General features: G+C 31.3%; 1 protein-coding gene across 1 annotated transcript in view; it reads right to left on the bottom strand.

Moving 5' to 3' along the window:
* Nucleotides 1-3,149: 3,149 nt before the first annotated feature.
* The window catches only part of LOC133180170 (receptor-type tyrosine-protein phosphatase epsilon-like), a 125,969-nt gene continuing 106,666 nt past the window's right edge, over nt 3,150-22,452 (bottom strand). Inside the window, exons 11-25 of the mRNA XM_061314739.1 lie at nt 21,729-21,816; nt 21,534-21,605; nt 20,038-20,076; nt 19,830-19,927; nt 17,150-17,278; nt 12,100-12,245; nt 9,695-9,830; nt 7,161-7,319; nt 6,329-6,422; nt 5,874-5,944; nt 5,397-5,531; nt 4,728-4,847; nt 4,478-4,626; nt 4,182-4,317; nt 3,150-3,271 (exon numbers count right to left, since the gene is read on the bottom strand). Of these exons, the coding sequence (XP_061170723.1) occupies nt 3,200-3,271; nt 4,182-4,317; nt 4,478-4,626; nt 4,728-4,847; nt 5,397-5,531; nt 5,874-5,944; nt 6,329-6,422; nt 7,161-7,319; nt 9,695-9,830; nt 12,100-12,245; nt 17,150-17,278; nt 19,830-19,927; nt 20,038-20,076; nt 21,534-21,605; nt 21,729-21,816 (1,644 nt within the window). The 3' untranslated portion in view covers nt 3,150-3,199. The remainder of the gene's footprint in view (nt 3,272-4,181; nt 4,318-4,477; nt 4,627-4,727; nt 4,848-5,396; nt 5,532-5,873; nt 5,945-6,328; nt 6,423-7,160; nt 7,320-9,694; nt 9,831-12,099; nt 12,246-17,149; nt 17,279-19,829; nt 19,928-20,037; nt 20,077-21,533; nt 21,606-21,728; nt 21,817-22,452) is intronic.

Below are 22,452 nucleotides of genomic sequence, written 5' to 3'. Positions count from 1 at the left end.
TTAGCGAGAGTTTTTCGTAGTTTTTTTGCACCACAACACAGAATAACTTATAATAAATATAACATTCGCATTTCGAAACTTTTTAATATTTTAAAAACAATATAGAATCTTTTTCTCTTCTATTAATTTAGGGTAATCCCCGCTATTTTCAAAGTGTGAGTCAGTGCTAAGGTATTTGAATCGAAAGAAAAGTATTAATTTCGATGAGGCCACACCCCTCGAACAAAATAAAAATATACTTTATTTATTCATATTTTAATCCTCTTTTCAATGGTATAAATTTTATTTTGTTCGAAGGGTATGGCCAAGCAAAATTTGAACCAAAGACGAAAAAATGCTTTTCTTTGATAAAAACTAGCAAAGTGCACGTGTTTAGACGTTTTCTGTACAAATATGACGTCATCAAATAAAAAAATTGGCATAAACAATTTAAGTTTGATACCCAAGGATAATATTTCTATTGTTTATTTTCTTCTTCCCCTCAGTTTGATTTTCCTGAAAAAATAGGCCGATTTAGCCCCTTCGCGGATTTAGCTCTTTATGAAAAATTAAAACAATTAAAAAATCATCCATTCCTCTACTGAAAAATTGTTGTAAATAGATTAACAAAAAATGTTTACTATAGATAGCCACGGCATTAAGTAAGCACCACACGATAATTTCAAGATTGTTCCACAAAATTGGGGCAACCGAAAGGTGGGCGGATTAGGTATGGACACCAAGGTACTGGATGACTACTAGGCGATATGATAGTCAATCGCTGTATATTATTTGCTTTTTAAGTGGGAGACTGCTCCCGTCGCAACCTCATGGACCACCAATGGTAATCACCAACTTCATATCATGGCAAAAACGGTTCGCAGTGCTCGTCGGGAAATTGGTTTTCGGCATAAAGGTCATTACAGGGTCTTGTCATGACACCAAGACATTTGTCAACCCCACTGTTTTGGAAAAGTTGGCATATTATATATACTAGTACCGATCAGGCAAATGTTCAGTTCACAAATAAGACTAACAAGTGGTGCGTTAGCAATTTTGTTTAGTGTATTTTCTATTTATGTTAATGTAGTCGCACGTCTGCAAGACCTGATTCAATGGTGTCTCAATGTTTAAGATTAAGACTAAACCTTTAAATTGATCTGGGAAAAGACTTGAACGTGGTTAAAATATGTCAATGTTAAAGATCAAGACTTTAACATATAAAGACTATAATATGATCCAAAACACTTGAAAATTGTTAAGATATAAAATAGCATGTGTGATTTCATTGCCCTTCTTGTCTGTGAGATTTGATACGGAACAGAAGATGGAAGAACAAACGGTCTTCATTCAGAAGGTATCCACTGGTTCTAGAAGACTTTTTCCATGTTTCCCAGCTGCAGCCTGTTTTTACCATTTCATGTTGATAATATTGACATTAAAGAAGGCGTAGCTTTTGAGGAGAACAAACATACATTTCATTTGCCATAAAATGCATTGCTGCAAGTCTGGTTAAATTGTGAAAATTTTAAAACTCAAATGGACGTGCGATAGAAAAAAAAAATTATTTATTAAAATAACTCACTTTAGCCTTTTTCTTTAATGAAATTAAAAAAAACGCACAAAAACACAAAGAAACAAAAAAAAAAATTTAAACATTTTTTTTATTTAAATACGACAAATGTAAAAAAAAACGTTGAAAAACTGAAAAGCAAATGAGAAAAGAAGAAAAACTGGATAAATATAAATGAACAGTAGCTGTTAAAATTAGACGTTTTTATATCCTATAATGAGTGTTAGAAGTCAGTACAATATACAACAAGTACAATGCCGGTAAAATGATACATGCTACCATAAAATGTTCTCACAAATTAAAGAAAAGACTTCGTTGTACTTAAAGGGGCTTGGACACATTTGTTTTGCGTTTTTTTCTTACAATATAAAATTTCAATTTTTACTCCAGAAATAAATTAAGGTTAATGAATTGAACTAACATGAATATTCTTAGAATTCAATGACGACATTATTCATAGCATCATGTCAAACATCTAGTTTGTAAACTACTCTGAATTTTCCGGATTATGGTAATAATATTTTTCATTAATATACTACATAATTTATATTTTTCTTAAGTATTAAGGACATACGCAATGTAGTTTGAACTTTATTGTCTTTTTCCGTGGAGTTGAAGAGTTCCACTACTTAAAGGAATTGTGTGCTACATTTCTATGTCTATATATGCTGTTGTACACTTCTTCTATAACAATTTTGGATAAACAAAACATCTAGAATTTATGCTTAGTAATTTTTGTTTATTTTTCTTTAAATAATACAAGAATTATCATCAATTGTCATCTTTTCAAAACCCCTGGTAATTCATGCTGATTTTTTGTCGACCAACATTTGATGGCACTATAATCTTAAATTAAGAATATCATGAAAAATTATAAGTAGGTAAGGTACGTTGCATATGTCCTTAAGGATAAAGTGTACTTCGTGAAAGCGCAAGGATATGTGAAAATCTAACGCGTCCCGAACTTCGTACTTTTTATATTTTCCAGATAAAAAAAGTTTCTGAACATGATTTAATTATGTTTCGATGTGAAATGCTCTAGCGACATTTAAGTCATGGTATTTTACTATTTTTGTTAAATTTTTTTTATTTATTTATTTATTTATTTTTTTAAGAAAATATTAATTTCAAATATGTGCTCCAGCCCCTTTAAGATTGGTTTGAAATTTTAACGGCGTCAAAAGGCAAAAAAGAAGATATTTCACAATATTAATGTGGTAATTAAAAAACAAACATAGAAAAATACACAAACCGATGAAATAAATAAAATTTGGATATAAAACATTACATAATCGACAAGTACTTTGCAAATCAATAGAAATCAAAAGCATGAATTGACATTTCACAAAGTTCATCTTATTGTAAGAAAAAAAAAACACCGAAAAATACTAAGTGATGTAATAAATAAAAACTAAAAAGCAAGTGAATGAAAAACGAATTAACAATAAGTTTATTTAAATTAATCAAGGAGAAAGGTGTTGAAACAAGCTAAAAGTTAGTAATTTTGTAGTTCCATTTGAATAACAAGTCTCGAGCTCTTCTGTGTTTAGTTATGTTATTGAATTCAAAATTGCACAGTAATGACACAAATGGGGTCCATTATTATCTTTTGCAGTCTTTTAAGGTTATAAAGTTTTCTCCCTTTGTTTAACAGTTTGCGTAAACACTGTCATTCTGCATGTATTCAGCAATGACATCATAACAAAGCTGGTATTCCTCCTAAAAATGCAGAAAACATGGTGTTCAGTGCTCTTAGTCTAAAAATGATAGTTGTTTTCAATTTACCATATAACGCAGATTCTTGAATTGTATGAACTACATATAAATACAAAAAAAATCAACAGCAATAATGAAGTAAATGGTATGTACATTGATGTAAAAGGGGAAACAACTCACACAGGATGAACCAACACCATTCTTTTAACTGAATGGTCACTGAAAGGTCGGGAAATGTCACTGAATGGCAGAGGTCTGCATTCAGTCTCCTTCAGTCGACTTTAAGACACCTTTCAGTCAACTGATCCTTTGTCAAAATTTACTCCAAACCGATCATACGGAAAAAAAAAACTCCTTGTTTTGATGATTGCTGTACCACTAACAGTAAGTGATAATAGACTGAGGCTGACTTCTATGTAGTAATAACAGGACAGCTATCAATTTTCTGTTACATATGAAACAGTACTACGTAACCATATAAAATTTCACCTCCAATGATGAATGAACAATCACAAGCGAACAATATCCAGCCGGGACTCAGATTTAACAATAAATATTATCTAAAATATAGCATAGAAATCTAGTTTATCGTACATTTTATATTTTTGATGGAAATATGAGTGATTTCAGCAGGGAAATTTCAGCAGAAATGTAGTTTATGCTGAAATTAAATGTATCCAAATCTTCTAGAAATACTAACATAACTGTTACTTCAGAGTGGTTAATTGCCTTAATTGGACCACTAGCTTAAGTTACATATATAAGATTTCGAGGAAAATTCACCTTAAATGCAATTATGCAAAAATCACAGGTGTTGCACAATTAAAATTCCCAAAATTAATTAAAATGTTAGCAATCATAACATTTTTTCAAGGTTAAGCCTCACACATACTGAAAGATCAAACATTCTCACCAAGGTAGATACAAACTCCGGTCTACGAATCTGAAGTTGACGTGTGATGGTGAAGATATCCACTTCTTTATCCATTGAGAGTTGTTCCAGGGCGTTATAGACAACAGCAAACGCCCCACATCGTGTAGCTCCATCACTAACAGACACATGCAATAAATCAAGTAAAAATAGATCGGTATATTGATGTCGATAAATATGCTGGGATTCATTGTTAAAATGTATAGACTGATGTTACTGATATAAAGGGTAGATTTTCATTAGAAAATTGCCCAAAATCACACAGAGCTGAGACGTACCTGGACAAAATAAGTATTTTTCCTTCATCCTTATCTTTCTCTGATTTTGCCTCCTTGACCACGTCAAGTAGCACTCTTTTGTCTGCAAGGGACCTCCCTTCTTTCCAGGTCTTGCATTCCAACACAGTTACTCTCATGTCGCTACCTCCCTACAAAATAAAAAGTGTGAGTTTCATGAAGCGCATGCCTTTCATACACGAAGTTAGAAAGAACTATTTACTGGTATCTATGATGTATAAACATAACAAACCTTTGGCTGCAAAACTATATTCCTGGTTGTAAAGTTTATTGAATTTGTTGATGTTGCCAGATGAAGTACAAAACTGCCACAGGTTTTGTTTTCGGATTTTGATGGAACCCAAAGGGTTGACTGGTAAAATGAGACAAATATGATTATTTGAAGGAAGATTATTATGCGTGTGTACCCTAACAAAAAATACCATAGTTAACAATACTTAACTATAGTTTACTATAGTTATCTATAGTAAATCAAAGTGTCAAAGTGATCACTATAGTAAATCAAAGTTTTCAAAGTGATCACTATAGTGTCATAGTTATCACTATAGTAAATCAAAGTTTTCACAATAGTTAATCAAAGTTTTCATAGTGATCACTATAGTAAATCAAAGTTTTCATAGTTATCACTTTAGTAAATCGAAATGTCAAAGTTATCACTGTAGTAAATCAAAGTGTCAAAGTTATCACTATAGTAAATCAAAGTTTTCATAGTGTCAAAGTTATCACTATAGTTAACTATAGTATTTTTTTGTTAGGGTAGTACGAAAACCATTTTTTTTTTCACGAAATGATATTACTTACATGTTTCCCTTTGTTTATGTTATATTTTCATAAAAAAAAATCAAATGGACTCATATTTCTTTCTTATTACATCTTTCAATGATATATATGGTTATCTTACGGATTTTATTTCCTTCAAAGGACCTAGGAAAACCACAACACGAGCATCAAAATCTCTGATGAGTCTCAAAAGGTCTTCAGTGTATTCAGGAAGTGGGTACTGAGCGCTGATTAGACAGTCATTTTCAGTGAAGGACTATCAAAATATAATTATTATGTAATTGATTTTCCTTTTTCCTTTTATATCTTAAGATCGAATATATAGATGCAAATGAGTAATCTCACAGTACAATCTCAATTGGATTTTCCAATGAAAAAATAAAAATAATTATATACGTATAATTATGTAAAATTTAAATTGCTAATTTTCTGGTTTAATTAACAGACATCGAGGAACCATTGCCATCTTTAATTAAAATATAAAGTATTCTTTCATCTTATCTTTTGGATGAACCACTTTACCCATACGGAAGATGAAATACTATGAAAGCATTACATTTAAGGACATTATCACGATAAAATACTTATAAAATCCGACCTGTAGAAGAACAGCGTTGTAGTAGTTGTTTCTTCCCTTTGTATAGGACAAATAACACAGGAATTTTTCAACTGAAATACATGTATGATACGGCTTAATTATTAGGGGGAAAACTGTAGAAATTTACAATCATGTTATTTGCAAGATTTTTTCAAACTATTTCTACTGACATGAGTTAAATAACTGATATTATTTGCAATTTTTTTTTCTTTTCTGCAAACAATTTCTACTAACAATTACAACATGAGTGAGATAACTAAACATTGATGTAAAAATTATTATGACCTGCAAATCGACCTCTACATAGTTAGCCGATAGTACAAAAACCTCCACGAAATTTACAATGAATCATTATTTTTTTTTAGTTTCCTTCGACCGAATTATCGCTACTAAAAATTCCAATCTGATTTAAACACACGGAATTAGACATAAATGTAGATAATATTGAAGCATACCCGGCAAAACACTCTCTGTATAGTTGGCTGATATGTTTGTATGTCCAGATTCACAATCTTTCTCTGCATATTTTATCCGAAGAGACTGTAGAGTCTACAACAATTACGAATGAACAAATATATTTACTGCACAGTATAATTAAATTAAATTTGAAATAGATTTCTACATTACATATTTTATGCGCCCGTAATCGAAGATTCGGGGGCATATAGTTTTTGCCCTGGTCGTCTGTCTGTCTGCTTGTCCTCAAAGACTTTAACCTTACCCATAACTTTTGAACAGTTGGTGCTTGGTTTTCAAACTTCACATGTGTATTCCTTGTGACAAGACCTTCCTTTGGATACTAACAACATTGATCTTGAAGTTTGAACGTTTGGTTCTAGGGCTTTCATATTTCACGTTCCTTCCTTCCCTCGGGCACCATTTGACCTTGACGTTTTACTAACTTTTAAAAATTTTTTTTACCTTCGCCATAACTTTTCAACGGTTGGTTCTAGGGCTTTCATATTTCACAGGTATATTCCTCAAGACAAGACCTTTCTTTGGATACCAACATTTTTTATCTTTTGACCTTGAGTTTGACTTACATTTGAGATACTTTAACTTTCGCCATGAAATGCCATACGGGGCATCAGTATTTCACAAACACATCTTGTTTTTTTTATTATTACTGGTATCATCTAAAGTTGTATTAAAAAATAGTACAATCATTATTAAATTGAGAATCACTTTGTTAGGTAATAACCGTATATAAATCACATCACATGTTCTTGATTTGATAATAAAATGAAGAAACCTGCATTTTGTTATTGCTAAGTGTGATAAATTTACCTGGAAGTCTGAAGACAGGGAAGTTGTACTTGAAACTTCCCCACAATTTGTGTAGCAAGATCTATCTTGAGATTGATGTGAAAGTGTTTCAGCTGTCAAACGTCTAGACCTCCCACTGAATGATTCACAAAGGGCAAGATAAACGGCTCTGTACTGGTCCTGATTGATGAGAAAACTATATGTTTTATAATAAGGAATCGAATACAATCTTTTATAAGCATGTACAGATATAAAATATGCTTACGAGAATCGAGTTACCCACTTACAGAAACATGTTATACAAAACCTTAGTGCTACAACACACCCTCTCCCGAAAAAAACCTTAGTTCTTTTCTATAAATATTGGGAGTAATTTAAGGTATTATATTAAAACTTTAAGCCACGAGAAATCATTGTAAACAAATGTTTCCAAGGAGTGAAAAGACCAACGTTTTCCTGGACAAGAGATCAAAAAGACACCAAACCCTAGCTGCCGGCTTTGTTTTCTCGGAATTTTCTCAATATTCCTCCAGCTAGATGCAATATATGTTTTTTTGTCTGTTACACTCAACCGTCTGTAAAAATCTACGGGAAAGTGTATGGGCATACACTATTTCATTTTTATAATATCAGCCGTTGTCAAGTAATGGATCCCTTTGCTAGATAATATCAACCTAAGGGCGTGGTTTCTTTCTCAGAGGGTAACAATCTGTATCTCCCAACAAATCAGATTTCACAATTATATATGAAAGTAAAAAAAAAGTTTAATTACCCTTCTGTTTCATATTCCAAGAAGGCGTACGGAAACATTTTATCGATTCATAGAAGACTGAGAGAATTAAACAGAATGTTCCAATTAATGGACATTTTTCTCGTATAGCATTATTTCTTATTATTTTGAATGTTTTATTTGCCAATATCAATTTTTTTTTTAAATTAGTTTACTACATTGAAGCTATAATTGTCTGACCCTATGCTTATTTATTAATGCAAATGCTTACAGAAGTAGCATAAATACTGGAAATGTAAGATTAAGTGATATATTGTATTTTATCATATGAATTCTAACTCGTTAATACCATGTTATTTACTACTCATCTATATATATATTACTAATAGCTGTTTGACTGAAATTTATTAAGGTAGATTAGATTATCCTTATCTTTTTCGTAACCTTGTATATGTTTGCTAAAATATTAATATTGGAAAAGATTTGAATGCTTGTCATATGTCAGAAACTGCTTAGTGTGAAATCAATTATTTTCTTTAGGGTTTGAACTTTAATTTCCGTTGTTTTTCTTGGTTTGACGAGACCATCGAATTCATGTCCTCCACGAACTGTAAAATATTAAATGTGTAATGACGTTACACTCTTTCATCCACGAAGTCAAATTCCCTTGATCCAATGTTTTATCCTCAAACCTCCAAAATTTGACCCCTTGAAAATATGTAATTTTATGGTATGCTTCAGATTCGTTGCAGGATGCTGCATACTGATTCTCATAACAGTAACAACAAAGTTACGCTTTTTTTTTTCTGGTGATGCTAATAAATGTCATACATTCATTTACACGTAGTTGGTAACTACGAGAAAGAAACATACACATGTATATTGCTTTTGAAAAAGAAATTATATGAACATCTAAAACTAACATTTTCTGGATAACCCAACCTTTTCTTTTTTAATTTCGTTTCAAAATGAGATTCTTTTTCTTGTTCAAATAGTTGTTGATGTTAAGGCTTTAATAGAATATTTACATTTAAGTACGGCATGCTAACGTATGAATTTTTTTTTTTTTAAAATTTTGAAAATTTCCCAACAAATCAGATTCACGATGGTTTAATTCGTCTTTTGAGAGAGCTTTACAAACAAGGAAATATTTGAACAGGTAATACAGGGAAATTTCTTTGCATGACAACAGTGAAAGGATTGGAAACGATTATTAACCTTTAGTTACTTTATCTTTAATTGAGGAAGGGTTGGGGAGAAATACAACATAAGAATTTAAGCAGGGTGGAATAAGGAAATTTTGATAGCTAATTACGTTTAAATTCTTCTGGCAGGTGATGTAAAGGGAAATATTACTACCAGTGTGTTTACTATATGAAAGAAAATTATGCATCATACTTTTATGTTATTAAAGCTTTTGTTTCCAGGAGACCAATACATATTATGTAACCGAAATAGTGCTTTCCTGTTGTGCTTAAGACAAAAAATGCGGAAAATATCGTGCATATCCTTGTAGAGTATGGACAGGAAGAAAGAATAACCATAGAAGCGCCTCTTTATTAATATATTCTTTATGTATAAGCTGATTTGTATCAATGCAAGTATTTACGGAAAATCCCATGTCAGTAAAAACAGATGTTAAAGGGACTTTTCTTTTTAAAAAATCAGAAATTGGGACCAAAATCTATTATTTCAACAATTTTTTTTATAAAACTGATACGTTTAAATTTGGTAAAATAATGTTAAATACACATTTAAAGCCGTTTTGTATTCTCAAAGAATTCAGAAAAAGTTAATGGAATAAAACAAAAAAAAATAAAATTACATCTCCTTGTATCATGTTCATTCTGTCTTTTCTCATGGTCCTGACGTACATCGGTACATTAACTCTGCCATTTCTCTCCCCGTCCCGGTAGAGGGCGTCCAAAGCTAAGTATGTTCCGGTTCTCCCTATTCCAGCACTGGAAAAATTAATCATCTGAATATTTCATTAAGGCTTCATCATTATATTTTTTCGTAGTTTTATCTATGTTAATGTGAAACTAGCGGACAGTGATCAACATTATGAATCCAGAAAAGGGGGAAAAACACGGACCCCCAGAATCACCACAGGAGGGTACAGGTGACTAGGTAACCATTCCCTGTCGAACGGTCACATCCGCCGTTATCCTTTCCTTTTTGTATTGATCAGGTAGCCAAAGTAGTCCGTTGTTAAATTTAGTATAAAACAATGACCTAACAATTGGTATGAAATCAGACAAATTAAGACCAAACGATAGGCTGTATTTACAAACAAGCTTATATTAATCTCGCTCTTGTAATAAGGGTTCTTGAAGTTGAAATAAGCAATGAATTCACGATTACGTACAGTAAGAAACCTACACGTTCTTCACATGGTAACGCATTTTATTCACTTTGTACATGTAGATGTACATATAGCAGGAAGACAAATTATTAAATAAAAGGAAAGAGGGAATAATGATCTTCAAGAGTTCATCTTTTTTTTTTCATTTTACCGAGTGAAAACTAGCTGTAAGATTTCATTCTGATTTTAATTAATCTATTGAATGTTAAATACGACAATGAATTGCTTTTAAATCTGATGCTATTCATTGTATTGTAAAACTAGAAATGATTACGTTGAAGCTGAGTGATCCAAGCTTTGGAATGAACATTATGACTATATTTCGAAATATATGAAAAGAAATTAAAATGTCATCTCCGGTATTTGTACAGAAAGATCTCTTATTTGTAACTATTCTTAAATGAACAAATTTTACTCAATGACAATGGGCATGACATAAACTTTTAATTTTGAATCTTCAGTAGTTTCTTTAGCAAATTGCATGACAAAAAAATGACCATAAAAAAGCAGTACAATGTTCATGTTTTCTTAAGGTAAATATTCAATGATAGATATTCTTCATCAGATCTTAAGAATGTTAATATAAATTTTAACTACAAGTCATGATTTTCTCTCCTTAGGGTATTTGCAGTTTTGCAATCAGAACTGGTTTGGTACTGGTCTGATTTGGTTAATGGCTTACCTGTTTATATCATATACCATAAACTAATCTGATATAATAATGCGCATGTCTGTGTGTTTATCAATAAGACAAACGCTGATTGGTAGAAAACTTGAATGAAACATCTTTGGCTTAAAGCATTAATTTTGTATTACAAGTTGTATAGAAAACAAGACTTTGAACAAATACAGTAGAGCTCGGTTAGAAATAATTGCTAGGGAAATCAAGACTGTTTCCCTATATCTGTAAATAATTCGTTATATCCCGTTAAAACTGCAATTTTTTCCCTTTCCGGTGAACATTGCCAGTTTTTATAAGCCAATTTCGATATACTCGCGGTTTACTATTAAGTGTTTTACTGTATTCATCTTAAAGACTGAGTATAGTTCTTAATACGTTGAAGTTAAGAATAATTTTAAATTGGACTTTAAAAAGAAATATTAGCTTTACTCTACATATTGTAAATAATTTCCGGCAATAATTTTATTTAAATGATTCAGTAACATGCTTTTGCCTTTAACAATACCAATTAATTGATTGTAAGTTAAGTTATCTACTATACAAATTTGAATGATGTCGATTAAGTATTCATTTTCACTTGGTGATTATGTACATTCTTAGAGTAGTCCTTCATTGAAAATATCCAAGCAGTTCCTGAGGAGGGTGTCTTCAATTATTCATTTGAAATTTTGATAGGCACCACATTGTGCTCCCTTATCATCTAACCTCTTACGAATCAAAATTTACTAAACACCTTTTACGTGAAATGAAGGAGAAAGGTTTAACCGTTTTTTTCAATCCCTCATTTCTTTATATTGACGACGTTTTATCAATAAAAAATAGATATTTTCAATATGTTAAATCGATATATTCCAGTGAACCTTCAACAAACGATGCCAAAGATTCTGCCAGACCTTTTTATGTTTGGATTCTTTACTGACTGTAGACAAAAATGGCCAACTAACAACCAAGCTATACAGCAAGCAGGATGACTTTAAAGCTTTTCCATTATCATCTTTTCCTATTTATGTAGTAATATTCTATTTACACCTGCATATGGGGATAGTCTTCCAATAGATTAGGTGTGCAAGAGCATGTCTCCAGTAAATTCTTTTAACAGGAGAGAGAGAGAAAGAGAGAGTGAGTCTTTGTTATTATTATCTTTGTTAAAAAGCATTTCAATATTAAGATATCACAATATAACCTGCAGTGGACCAGCATGTACTTTCCAGTCTGTGATGACGTTTTCATCACGTGACGGTGGAACACAACAAGACTAAGTGGATCAGGGACTCCATGATCTGGCCACCGTGTGTAATGAAACATCAACATTTCACGGTCTTTTTTATCCTATTAATAAGAAATTATAAAGATTATGCTCCTTACCGTGCCTCATTATTGATTTCTATTGACCTGACATAAACATTTTTTCCATTTTTCATTGCATAGAAATGATTCGATTATAAAGAGTCAGACCAATAGATGTGCATACACTGTAACATATTGGATAATTTCAAAAGACATGTTATACTTTTTATCATAAACATTAATAAAGACAATAAATGCCAATAAGAACAATTCTCTACAAACTAAGTATACCAGTTTTTTCTTATTTTTACTGTGTGAGATCCAATGTTTAATGAACTAAAATAAAAAAATATATCAAGATAAAGATGTTTGAGAACTTCAGGAAAAGGTATCGGCTGCTTAAAGACTTTGTTGACAGATCCGAAAGAAAGGGGGGATACTTGTCAATTATATGCAAGTTTATTATTACAACATTTTTTCACCTTACGAGATGCTATTAGTCGATATTATCTGGATGTTTCTAAAAACAGATACTTCAAATTTTCACAGCTCAGATAAGGTTCTCAGTAGAAATATCGGCGATTTTTAAAGACAAAAGTACATTCTTTACAAGGATGAATACTTTTTTTTCAGTAGTCTACTTATATCGGACAAATGTAATATGGTTAAAAACAACATGTTGAGGAAGATTAGATTTTTTTAGACTTGTCACGTCATGTAGTACTGAAGTGATTATAGCAAATATGCTTGCAGAATTTAGGTTATCTATAAATAGATAGGGTATAACCGATTGAACTATACAAGTTTAATTTGTAAATTTTTTCAGCACTCTTTGTAGTTTGTGAAAATGCTGCAAACCAATATATATAGATTCTACTATCTAATTGCTAAAATTATATTTGTTATAGACCGCATGTTGAATATTTTGATGGACACTTACATTAAATATAGTAATAATTCATTTACAAGATTTCATCAGGTTCGCAGCACTTTTCAAATGTTTTAATACCTATTGAAATTATGTATTTAAACTTGGCATGATCCATTTTAAAAATGTATATCTTTGCAATATATCAATTTTTAAGACCCTTCTATTTCCCTCCTCGACCACGAGATGGTGTTTTTCAGGTTTGTTAATGATCCTACCGCAGGTTCAACCATCACGGTAGCTTAGTCAGTAGAGCGTTCGAGCTGTGATCGGTAGGATGTGGGTTCGAATGCAGGCCGCGTTTGACCTAAATCGAAAAAAATAGGTAGCAACTGTTCTCCAAGCGCTCGGCACTTTGAAGTGAAAGTTGCGGGTCCTTCGGATGACACCTTAAAACTCAAAGCCCTTCACTGCTCAATGGCTCTCAGTGCCGAGTAAAGGTCTAAATTTGAAGCCCTTCACCAGTATACGGTGACGTCTCTATATGAGTGAAAAATTCTCGAATGGGACGTAAATCAGCATTCAATAATCTATTACTCTCTAATGAATCTCCATACAAATATTCGGTAGTATTACTTGACTAGGAAATATACGGAAAATATATGAAAAAAATTCTTTTAAAGGACATAGCATCGAAGTTAGTGGCCTCAGCAAATAATATTTTATTTCATTACAAGATGCTTTTTTACATTTTGAAAATATTAATTGATCCGCCTGTCACTGCGTACAAATTCCGTCAAAATGTACGATATGACATCACTTACACATGTGCATTGCGATTAGTGAAATGTATATAACTTGCTGTGTGGGATTTAATTAAAGACAGAACTTTATGCTACAGTAAGTTGTGATGTAGTTTTAAGCTCCAAAAGATTAAAATCGCAGAGCATTTAATTTTGAGGTAATTTGAGAAATTGTTATTTTTGTGTGATGTCATGTAGTAAATACTTCCTGTATAAATCAGGTCCCGCTCCTTTTTGAAGCCTTAAATGTGCTGCGTATTTGTAACTGTGATGTCATAATGAGTATGACGTAACAATGTTTATTTTTATGAGATATTGCTCTAATAGAAATATGGATTTTAAAGATATTTGAAATAAATAAATAACTAAAACATAGAAATTTACCTCGGTTCAGGTCCTAATTAATTAAAGCCAAGAAAAAATCAAATCAACAAATTTCATGCTAGTTCGACATACTTTCTGTAATCTATCTAGGGATTCACACTAAGCTATATTTCAATTGTATTCATTTTTTAAAAAAATCTTTGTACACAGGTATATCAGGACTATTTAAAAACATGAGCTTGATTTTTCAAAAGTATAATTTTGATAAGTAATGCATTTTTTGAATCAGTCCCCGCGTTCCACACTCCTCTTTCTTAATATTATATTTACATTTGCAAATGTTTTCTGTTATATAACACTATAGAAAGCAACGCGTATCTATATCCGTATAAACACGGGTTTCTCGCGTCATAAACGTTCGACGTAATTTTCAGTGACGTCATAAAGGGTCGACGCGCAATCAATAGATACTCGTGCTGTTGAGTTTGAAAGTAAAACATTTCACGCGTGAAAGATTATAATCAGGCAAATATAAAATATGAATAAGTCACAAATGTAAAAATAAGTAATAAGGTATCATTGTAAAACATCTATCTGGATATAAATACGGGTTGGTATGAGATCAAATTCTCGTGCCCAACCCGTATTTATATCCCGGTATAGATGTTTAAAAATAATACCTTATTTCTTAAATAATGATAATATTATAATGCCCACAGGTTATTTCAATTTTAGTGTATAATTCTGATATCCTACGGCGCTTTCATGATCGTAGTGGCTATGCAGCACTTAAGAGAGCTATGATATTAAGGCATTTCCACCCTCTTGTGATGTCATAAGTTTTTGCAAAAAACTTTATTAATTTAAATTCATGCCCAATAGAAATACATCTTTGTGAAGAATGCATTTCAAAAGGTGTAATGAAAAATATTGTTAATTAAAGTAATTTAAAAAATGAAAATTTTCTTTATTTTCTTAATTATTTAATCTTTAAGAAATGTTGGTAAGGGCAATAACTCCTTCTCATGTATTTTCATTCAGGCATTTCCTTTATTGTACTTCTGAAGTAAAATGGATTTCCTGATATTCACAATTCAAACATATTTATAAAGTAACACATATTTTGGTACTTTCAGCATCAGAATTATGTTTCTGAATAATTTTAGTTAATTTTCATAATATTGTTTACTAAAAATGCACTATTTTTATGCTGACATATACTTCTGCTTATTTATGTCTTACATCTTAAATAATATGGCAACCTATACATTTTTTTTTACAATTATTAATTAATTTAAACTATATTCAGTGAAAATAAATGCAGTTTTTCTACACTGAACCTATAAAATTGTGATGGTGGAAATACCTTAAACAATCTACTAGTCTAGCTGCTAGGAATATATTACCTTAGCGAAGCCTAGCTGCTTTTGATCTTGAACGCAGGCAAAATTTTATGAAACAAAGACGATAATTTAACAATTTGCAATACCTAACATTCTTCATAATGTATATATACACGATGGTTTTAAATTGAACGTAAACAACACGTTTTTGCTGATTATCATGCATTAAATGCAATAAAATATATATATTACGTATCAGATAATTGGAATCGTTTAGAGTTCGAGACAGATCTATAGGTATCAATGGAAGTTTTGAATAGATTTACATTTCACCCAATAAGAATAATTCTGAGCATGCGCATTTATTGTAAAATGGCATCTTCCCTACAACACGGAGTATATAAGAGGTGTGTTAGCATGGATATCGTTTTTTGGACCGTGCATTTTTGGTGCGATGTCGTTCGTTCGATTAATTGTTTTCTTTTATTCCAATCGTGTTATTTGATTTGTAACAAGTTAAATCAGCAAAACGGAATATGGATCAAACGGCGGGAATTTGTCTATTTGGATTAAACACTGCCATTATACGAGGAATTTTTGCAAACGAGGTCAATGAAACCATCTGTTTATCAAAGGAAATTATATAAAAACTCCGAGAGGGGCTTATATTGAAAAAAGTAGGAACATCTTCTAGAGAGGTATGTTGATTTTACTTGTACGTTGAAAACGATCACATTTTAGACACTGTCTTCTTTGGATTTATATGTAATAATTCAATCTTTCTCGTGTTTTCTTTGATATTTTTTTTCTCAAAGTATACGTATTTTATCATTAATCATTTTATCAGTAATCATTTTGGAGAATATTTGCTAAATGTTCAGCATGGTGAAAAGCAAAAATAGATTCAACTTTTGGCCTGTCTTAGAATGGTTGTGTTTGTCTTTAAGTATGCATTTACTGATTTGACTTTAAATACATGTTCATCGAATTAGAGAAACGTTTCTGGCAATTTTTGCTCTCAGTAATGCATCAAATTATATTTAATTGTTAGCATATGTATGCGCATTGAAATTTATATAACACTATGTTAAATACGAAGATTAAATAAAAAGCAAACTAAAACAATTAAATAAAGAAACAAAACATCACTAGAGACATCTTTCAGTTATGTAAATATATCAAACATTATCAGATTAAAAACATTTTGAATTATAGGTATAAGCAAAAAACATCAAAGATTAATAGCAACTTTCTCTTGTAGTTTAGGAATGTATTTTTTTTTTTTTACAAAAACTCGCATCAACTGTACAACAGTTCTAAGTTGATATTGTGCTATTTACTTACTTATTTATTTATTTTTTTTTTTTACAAAAACCCGCATTTACTGTACTATAATTCTAAGTTGATATTAGGCTATTTTTTTTTTTATTTATTTATTAGTATTTTTTTTTTTACAAAAACTCGCATTTACGGTACTATAATTCTAACTTGATATTAGGCTATTTATTTATTTATTTATTTATTTATTTTTTTTAAAAAAACCCCGCATTTACTGTACTATAGTTCTAAGTTGATATTAGGCTATTATATTATATATTTGCTTCTTACCAGATTGTTGTACACTTTGAAGCGTCTTGACGTATAATTAGCATATATCTTCTCTTCCAGGTTTCTTATTATAAAGATGCCATGCTGCACTTTGTCGCTAAAATTCGGCCAATATTGAGTACATTTAATCTGCAAGAAAAATAAGGGGTTAATTTACCAAAACACTCTCCGCTAGACTGCTATGAAGTATCACTTATAAACACCAATCCACAGTGCATTATGGTGATAAAAAATACAATATTAAACAATGAAGTTTATTGCCCCTTAGCTCATTTAAAATATTTCTCCTTTAAGTATGTATAAATGTATCCTTATACATTTTTCAAAAAAGGATAAATCAGTTTTAACTCCAATCTTAAGGATTGTGTTTTGAGTAACTTAAATCACGTAAACATAGAGGTCTTTGATTATTATTACATTCTGTGGCTTTCTGTACGCAAAATATTGCTGCTTACTATTCTTTAGGATAAATTTTGGAAAGATATTTTTCTTTGTTTACATGTACAGTCTAAAGACGCATAAACCATTGATCTTCCATCTAATCAGTACCTGGGTTTGAAAACATAGATATTAAAAGAAATTCACTTAAATTTTTTTTTGAAATTTGATTTACATGTAAAATCTAGCACCCCAAATTATATGTTTTATGGGGAAACTGGGCGATATCCATCGATAACACGCATAATACGCCCAGACTTCACAACTGTATGTCTAATTTGGACTTATAGCACTATCAATGAGATTTATTTGACAAACACTGACAAATTAAAGTCAGACGACACGTTCCGCGAAAACATATAATTTTTCCCAAGAAATTATCATTGAAGTATAGCTACTTAAACAAGTTTCCTCACCAAAAATTGAGGTACCTTACCAGGCATTTGGGCAAGATACCAGAGGGTAATATTTCTTATGTCATCCTTATGGGTAATCATTTGAACTGCTAATGTTACAATTTTTGGTGTACTCATATTTTAAAACATATTGAAAACAATTTAGAAATCACAAGTGAATGACAATATGAATAATTTTTATATGATGCCAAAGTATACAAAACATATTTAAGGAACGTGTCTTTGGCCCTAAAGTATCTAATTTCTCTAGGTATTAAATACATGGCTTTTGAAGTTTGTTTAGTTAAATGCGTCTTTGCACTTCTGAGCAATCCTCTTCGATACATAATTATACCTAAATATTGAAATTTGTTCACAATTTCAATTGGTGTACCTTTATATAATCTTCTTCGAAATTCTTCCTCAGGAGAAAATGAGCAATTTAGTCTTTTCAGTGTTTACTTGAAGCTTCCAATGATCACAATAATAAAAAAAATATTCACAGACTTTTGTAGATCTTCTGGGTTGTCAGATAATAAAGCTGTGTCATATGCATCAAAGAGTATGAAATGTTAAACATAGCTTGCCTTCCCACTTAAGCTCGTAACCCATTCAATGTCATTCAACAAAAGAAAGCTTTTTCAATCCTTAATGTATGTCGTAAATAGGAAATGTGATAGATTTTCACCCTGTCTCACCCCAAGGTTACATGTGAAAAAACTCTGAGGTGTTTTGATCAGTACATATCTAAAATGTAATATATTTTTAATATTTGACAAACACCTATTTAGTCACACATTGGTGGCTAAACCATGGGCATAAAACCATGAATTTAATTTTAGTTTTAAAAAGAAATATTAATTATAATAGCTTATTATAATCAAAAGGTTTTGAAGATTGTTCAATTTTTAATTAAATTTAGTATACCAGTTTTGCTCCCTCCTTGGGCCTGAACGCTAGACACAGGGAACATGATTTTTCCCCATCTTGGTTAAAGGCTCCTTATGTATTATAATTATTTCATTGTTTGTCCATGAGCAAAGAAAAGATTTTCAAAGGTGTATATATTTTCAATATACGACTAACTTTACCTCGTCTTGGTACCTGAACCAGGACGACACGGATTTACAACCTGTAACTTTATAAAGAGGGTTAAGTTTGTTTTTTTTTCGATAAGTTCCAATGAGTAGGAGAGAATACGTTTTCAATATATGACCATTTAAATCCCAAACAGACATAGACCCAGGTGCCACGGAATTTTTGCGACTTTGGTAAAATGTTAAGCACAAATTAACCATGCAAACAATTCGCCTGCAAAATATACCCGTCCGGTAGTTCAGTGTTAATGCATGACAAATTTATCCACACTATTCAGCCTTAACCTTGTATCCAGGGCTCATGACATTTACAATTTTAGTAAAGGGCTCACTGCTTATTAGTATTATGCCAGCAGTTTGCATTACGTTTGAAGCTTTTGGTCCCAACCTAAGGCTTCAGGGAAGCAGGACAACGCATGATGACGAACGAAAGCAGATTGAGTTCATTTGAGTGACTCAGGTGACTGAATAATTGCATACAATTTTTTGAAAATAGCTTTTGAGTAGAAATATTGAGCTGCTGATTTTTTAAAGCTGCTTTACTTTCATATATAGTTATTTTGTTTTAAATTGTAGATATACATTCCAGACACTAACTGGCTTTTACAACACAACTTTAGGTGACAATGAAAAGGCAGTATTTCCCTATATTTACTCAAACAGGAAGTAGCTGAGAGAACATCTATGAAAGCAATCAAAATAATCAAATGTTACAGTGGTTTAGTTACTATTCATTATTAACAATCAAACCTTTGTCCCTTCTTTTAGATTGGTCAGACAAACAATGGTATTTACACATTCCTGCCACACCATCTTCCAGAAGTCAACCACTGTTTTTGGCTTTGGCCCTGTCAAATATGATAATATAGATAAATATAGATAAATATTCGGAAGAAATGTTTTTTTTTTTTTTTTTTTGCATTATCTACAATTATATTTACATCAATAAATAATGTACCTTGAGTTGCAATATACTTTTGGTTACTCTGTGTATCCTATATATGAAAAAAGTATAAATTTATTTTGACAGGTTTGAAAAGGTATGAAAACTTATCTAACACATTTATTACAATGGAAATCATCTGAAGCAAGCCAGAAGACAATTTTAAGCATTTGAAGAGAAAATACCCGTTTCAGCATTGAAAACGGTTTATACGAGGTTTTTAAAAAAAGTTCGCGGACAAGTTCTATTGTGAGCGCGCTATTTGCATGAAATCAGTAAAACTCCGCAGGTAAAAACTATACGTATTTTCCAAATAATATGCAAAATTTTGTTGTTTTCCGATGATCTTTAAAAAATATACAGCGAAATTAATCAGATAAAACATGCGTCACGGAGCATGTTACTTTTTCGTCTCTTTTACATTTCAGAGACATAATTTTGAAGTTAAAAATTGCACTGTTGTAGCGCATAAAGATTTATGATATTTCACCTCTCGCTAAGATATTCATGAAACGTCATTTGGCGAAATTTTGAATTGAATTGGAGGAGTTATGACTGTTTTATCACTAATTATAGATGATCAATCGAAAAAAAAGCCAAAAAATGACAACGTTATTGAACGTCTTGGAGCACCTAGCTATTAAAAAATTATGTGTGCAGACAGGAAAATGCCCGAAAGAGACTAAAATGTTTTAAGATGCTGCTGGGGATGGCTTACATGTGTCTAGTACCAAAGTGTTCAAGTGGAAACAACTTTGTAAGAATGGAAGTATGGACATTTTTGATTATAAACTCCTGCGATACCCCAATATCCTGCTCATCGCATGGACGTTTCGCCTAAGGATTTAGCATTGTTTCTCATATCTGATCGCTGAACTGCGTAAACATTGTTTTAAAGATCTCACTTATATCCTATAAACCACAAAAGACATCAGAAAATATATAACATGTCTTGATATACTTATTCAATTTTTAAGTAAAAAAAAAAAGACATGAAAAGTCTATAGAAATGAAAGATATTTAGAACTGTGAAAAAGCTTCACAGGCCTGGAATCAGGTCTTCGCGTCACCTAACGTCATAAAACGTCAAGTGATTGCTCCGTGAATCCTATGACCGCGCAGTAAAAATAAACGTATATTTTCAAAATTTTAGTAAATGGACCTGATCTTTAACATACTAATAAACAAAACATAAGAAATTAATTAGATATACGTCATTCTTCAAAGTTTACAATATATTTTCCGTAAATCAACGTGTCCGCGAACTTTTCTAACAACCCTCGTAGAGGATATATCTGCGTCTCAATATGAGGTAAAAATTCTCAAGAGGGACGTTAAACAAGAAACAAATCAAAAGGGAAAATTTTTTCACTAGTATTCTTATCACGAGCTCACAAAAATATTCCATCATGTCATTTTTGATAAAGCTTTGTTTGTCTCTTTCTCAACAACGGTTTGTGTACACTTTCGATTTGATGCTTAAAATGTCAATGATATAATAATACTTTCCTCGATATAATTGGCATTGATGAAATCACTTTCATTAGGAGATGAGGTTTTCAATACAACTCGTGAGTGATCGTCTGTAGAACAACATGAAACATGAAAAATACAATATAATCCATATTCTTTTAACGAAAAAAACCCAAAACAAACAAAATAGTGTGTTTTTGTATGTACACCAGAACTGTAGTTGTAAAACGTACATGGAAATGTAGTTGTATATCTATTTTTAGGTTTATTTTCAGGCTTCTTAGATTCTTCACAGGGAAATAGTTCACCTCTAGGAATTTCCTATTAAATGCAAGAAAACACATATTACATGGAAACTATTGATGTGTCAAAAGTGTTCAACGCTTATTCAAGATTACTTTCATATCCAATCATGAATGCACGAAGTCGTCATTAACTGTTATATATGAAGAGGAATACCTGATTAATATGAACAATTTGTCCGATTGGATTAAATGATTAAGAAATATATTGAAGAATCTAGTTACAATCGAGTTAAAAATGAAGTAGGTGAAGATAACAAACAGTTAAACAGTTAAAAGGCAATATGCTAACCATATATCCTTCCGTTTTCACTTAATCGGACCTGATAAAAGAATTAAAAGGACTACATGAACTGTATGTAAAGGTTCAAGCTGAGAAGACTTGTAACAATATCGTCTTTGTTTCTAAGGCTCATTATTATAACTGTATTTTAGAAGAACGTGGCTTCAATTCTACATCTGAAAATTAACATTTATATCATCTTTGGAGACAAGGTCCTCCAACAATCTGTTGGAATTCCGATGGACACTAATTTTTTACTCCTTAATTAAACGACCTGTTTTTATATTTCTATTCAAAGACTTACATTAGAAGAAGGAAACACTTGCTGTGGCCTTCATCTAGACATTCAGATATATCGACGATGTTTTATCA

This window comes from Saccostrea echinata, unplaced genomic scaffold (assembly GCF_033153115.1).
Source record: "Saccostrea echinata isolate AGI-Se365-2 ecotype Australia unplaced genomic scaffold, CSIRO_AGI_Sech_v1 ptg000006l, whole genome shotgun sequence".
NCBI classification, from domain to species: Eukaryota; Metazoa; Mollusca; class Bivalvia; order Ostreida; family Ostreidae; genus Saccostrea; species Saccostrea echinata.
This window is presented reverse-complemented; position numbering and strand designations above follow the sequence as displayed.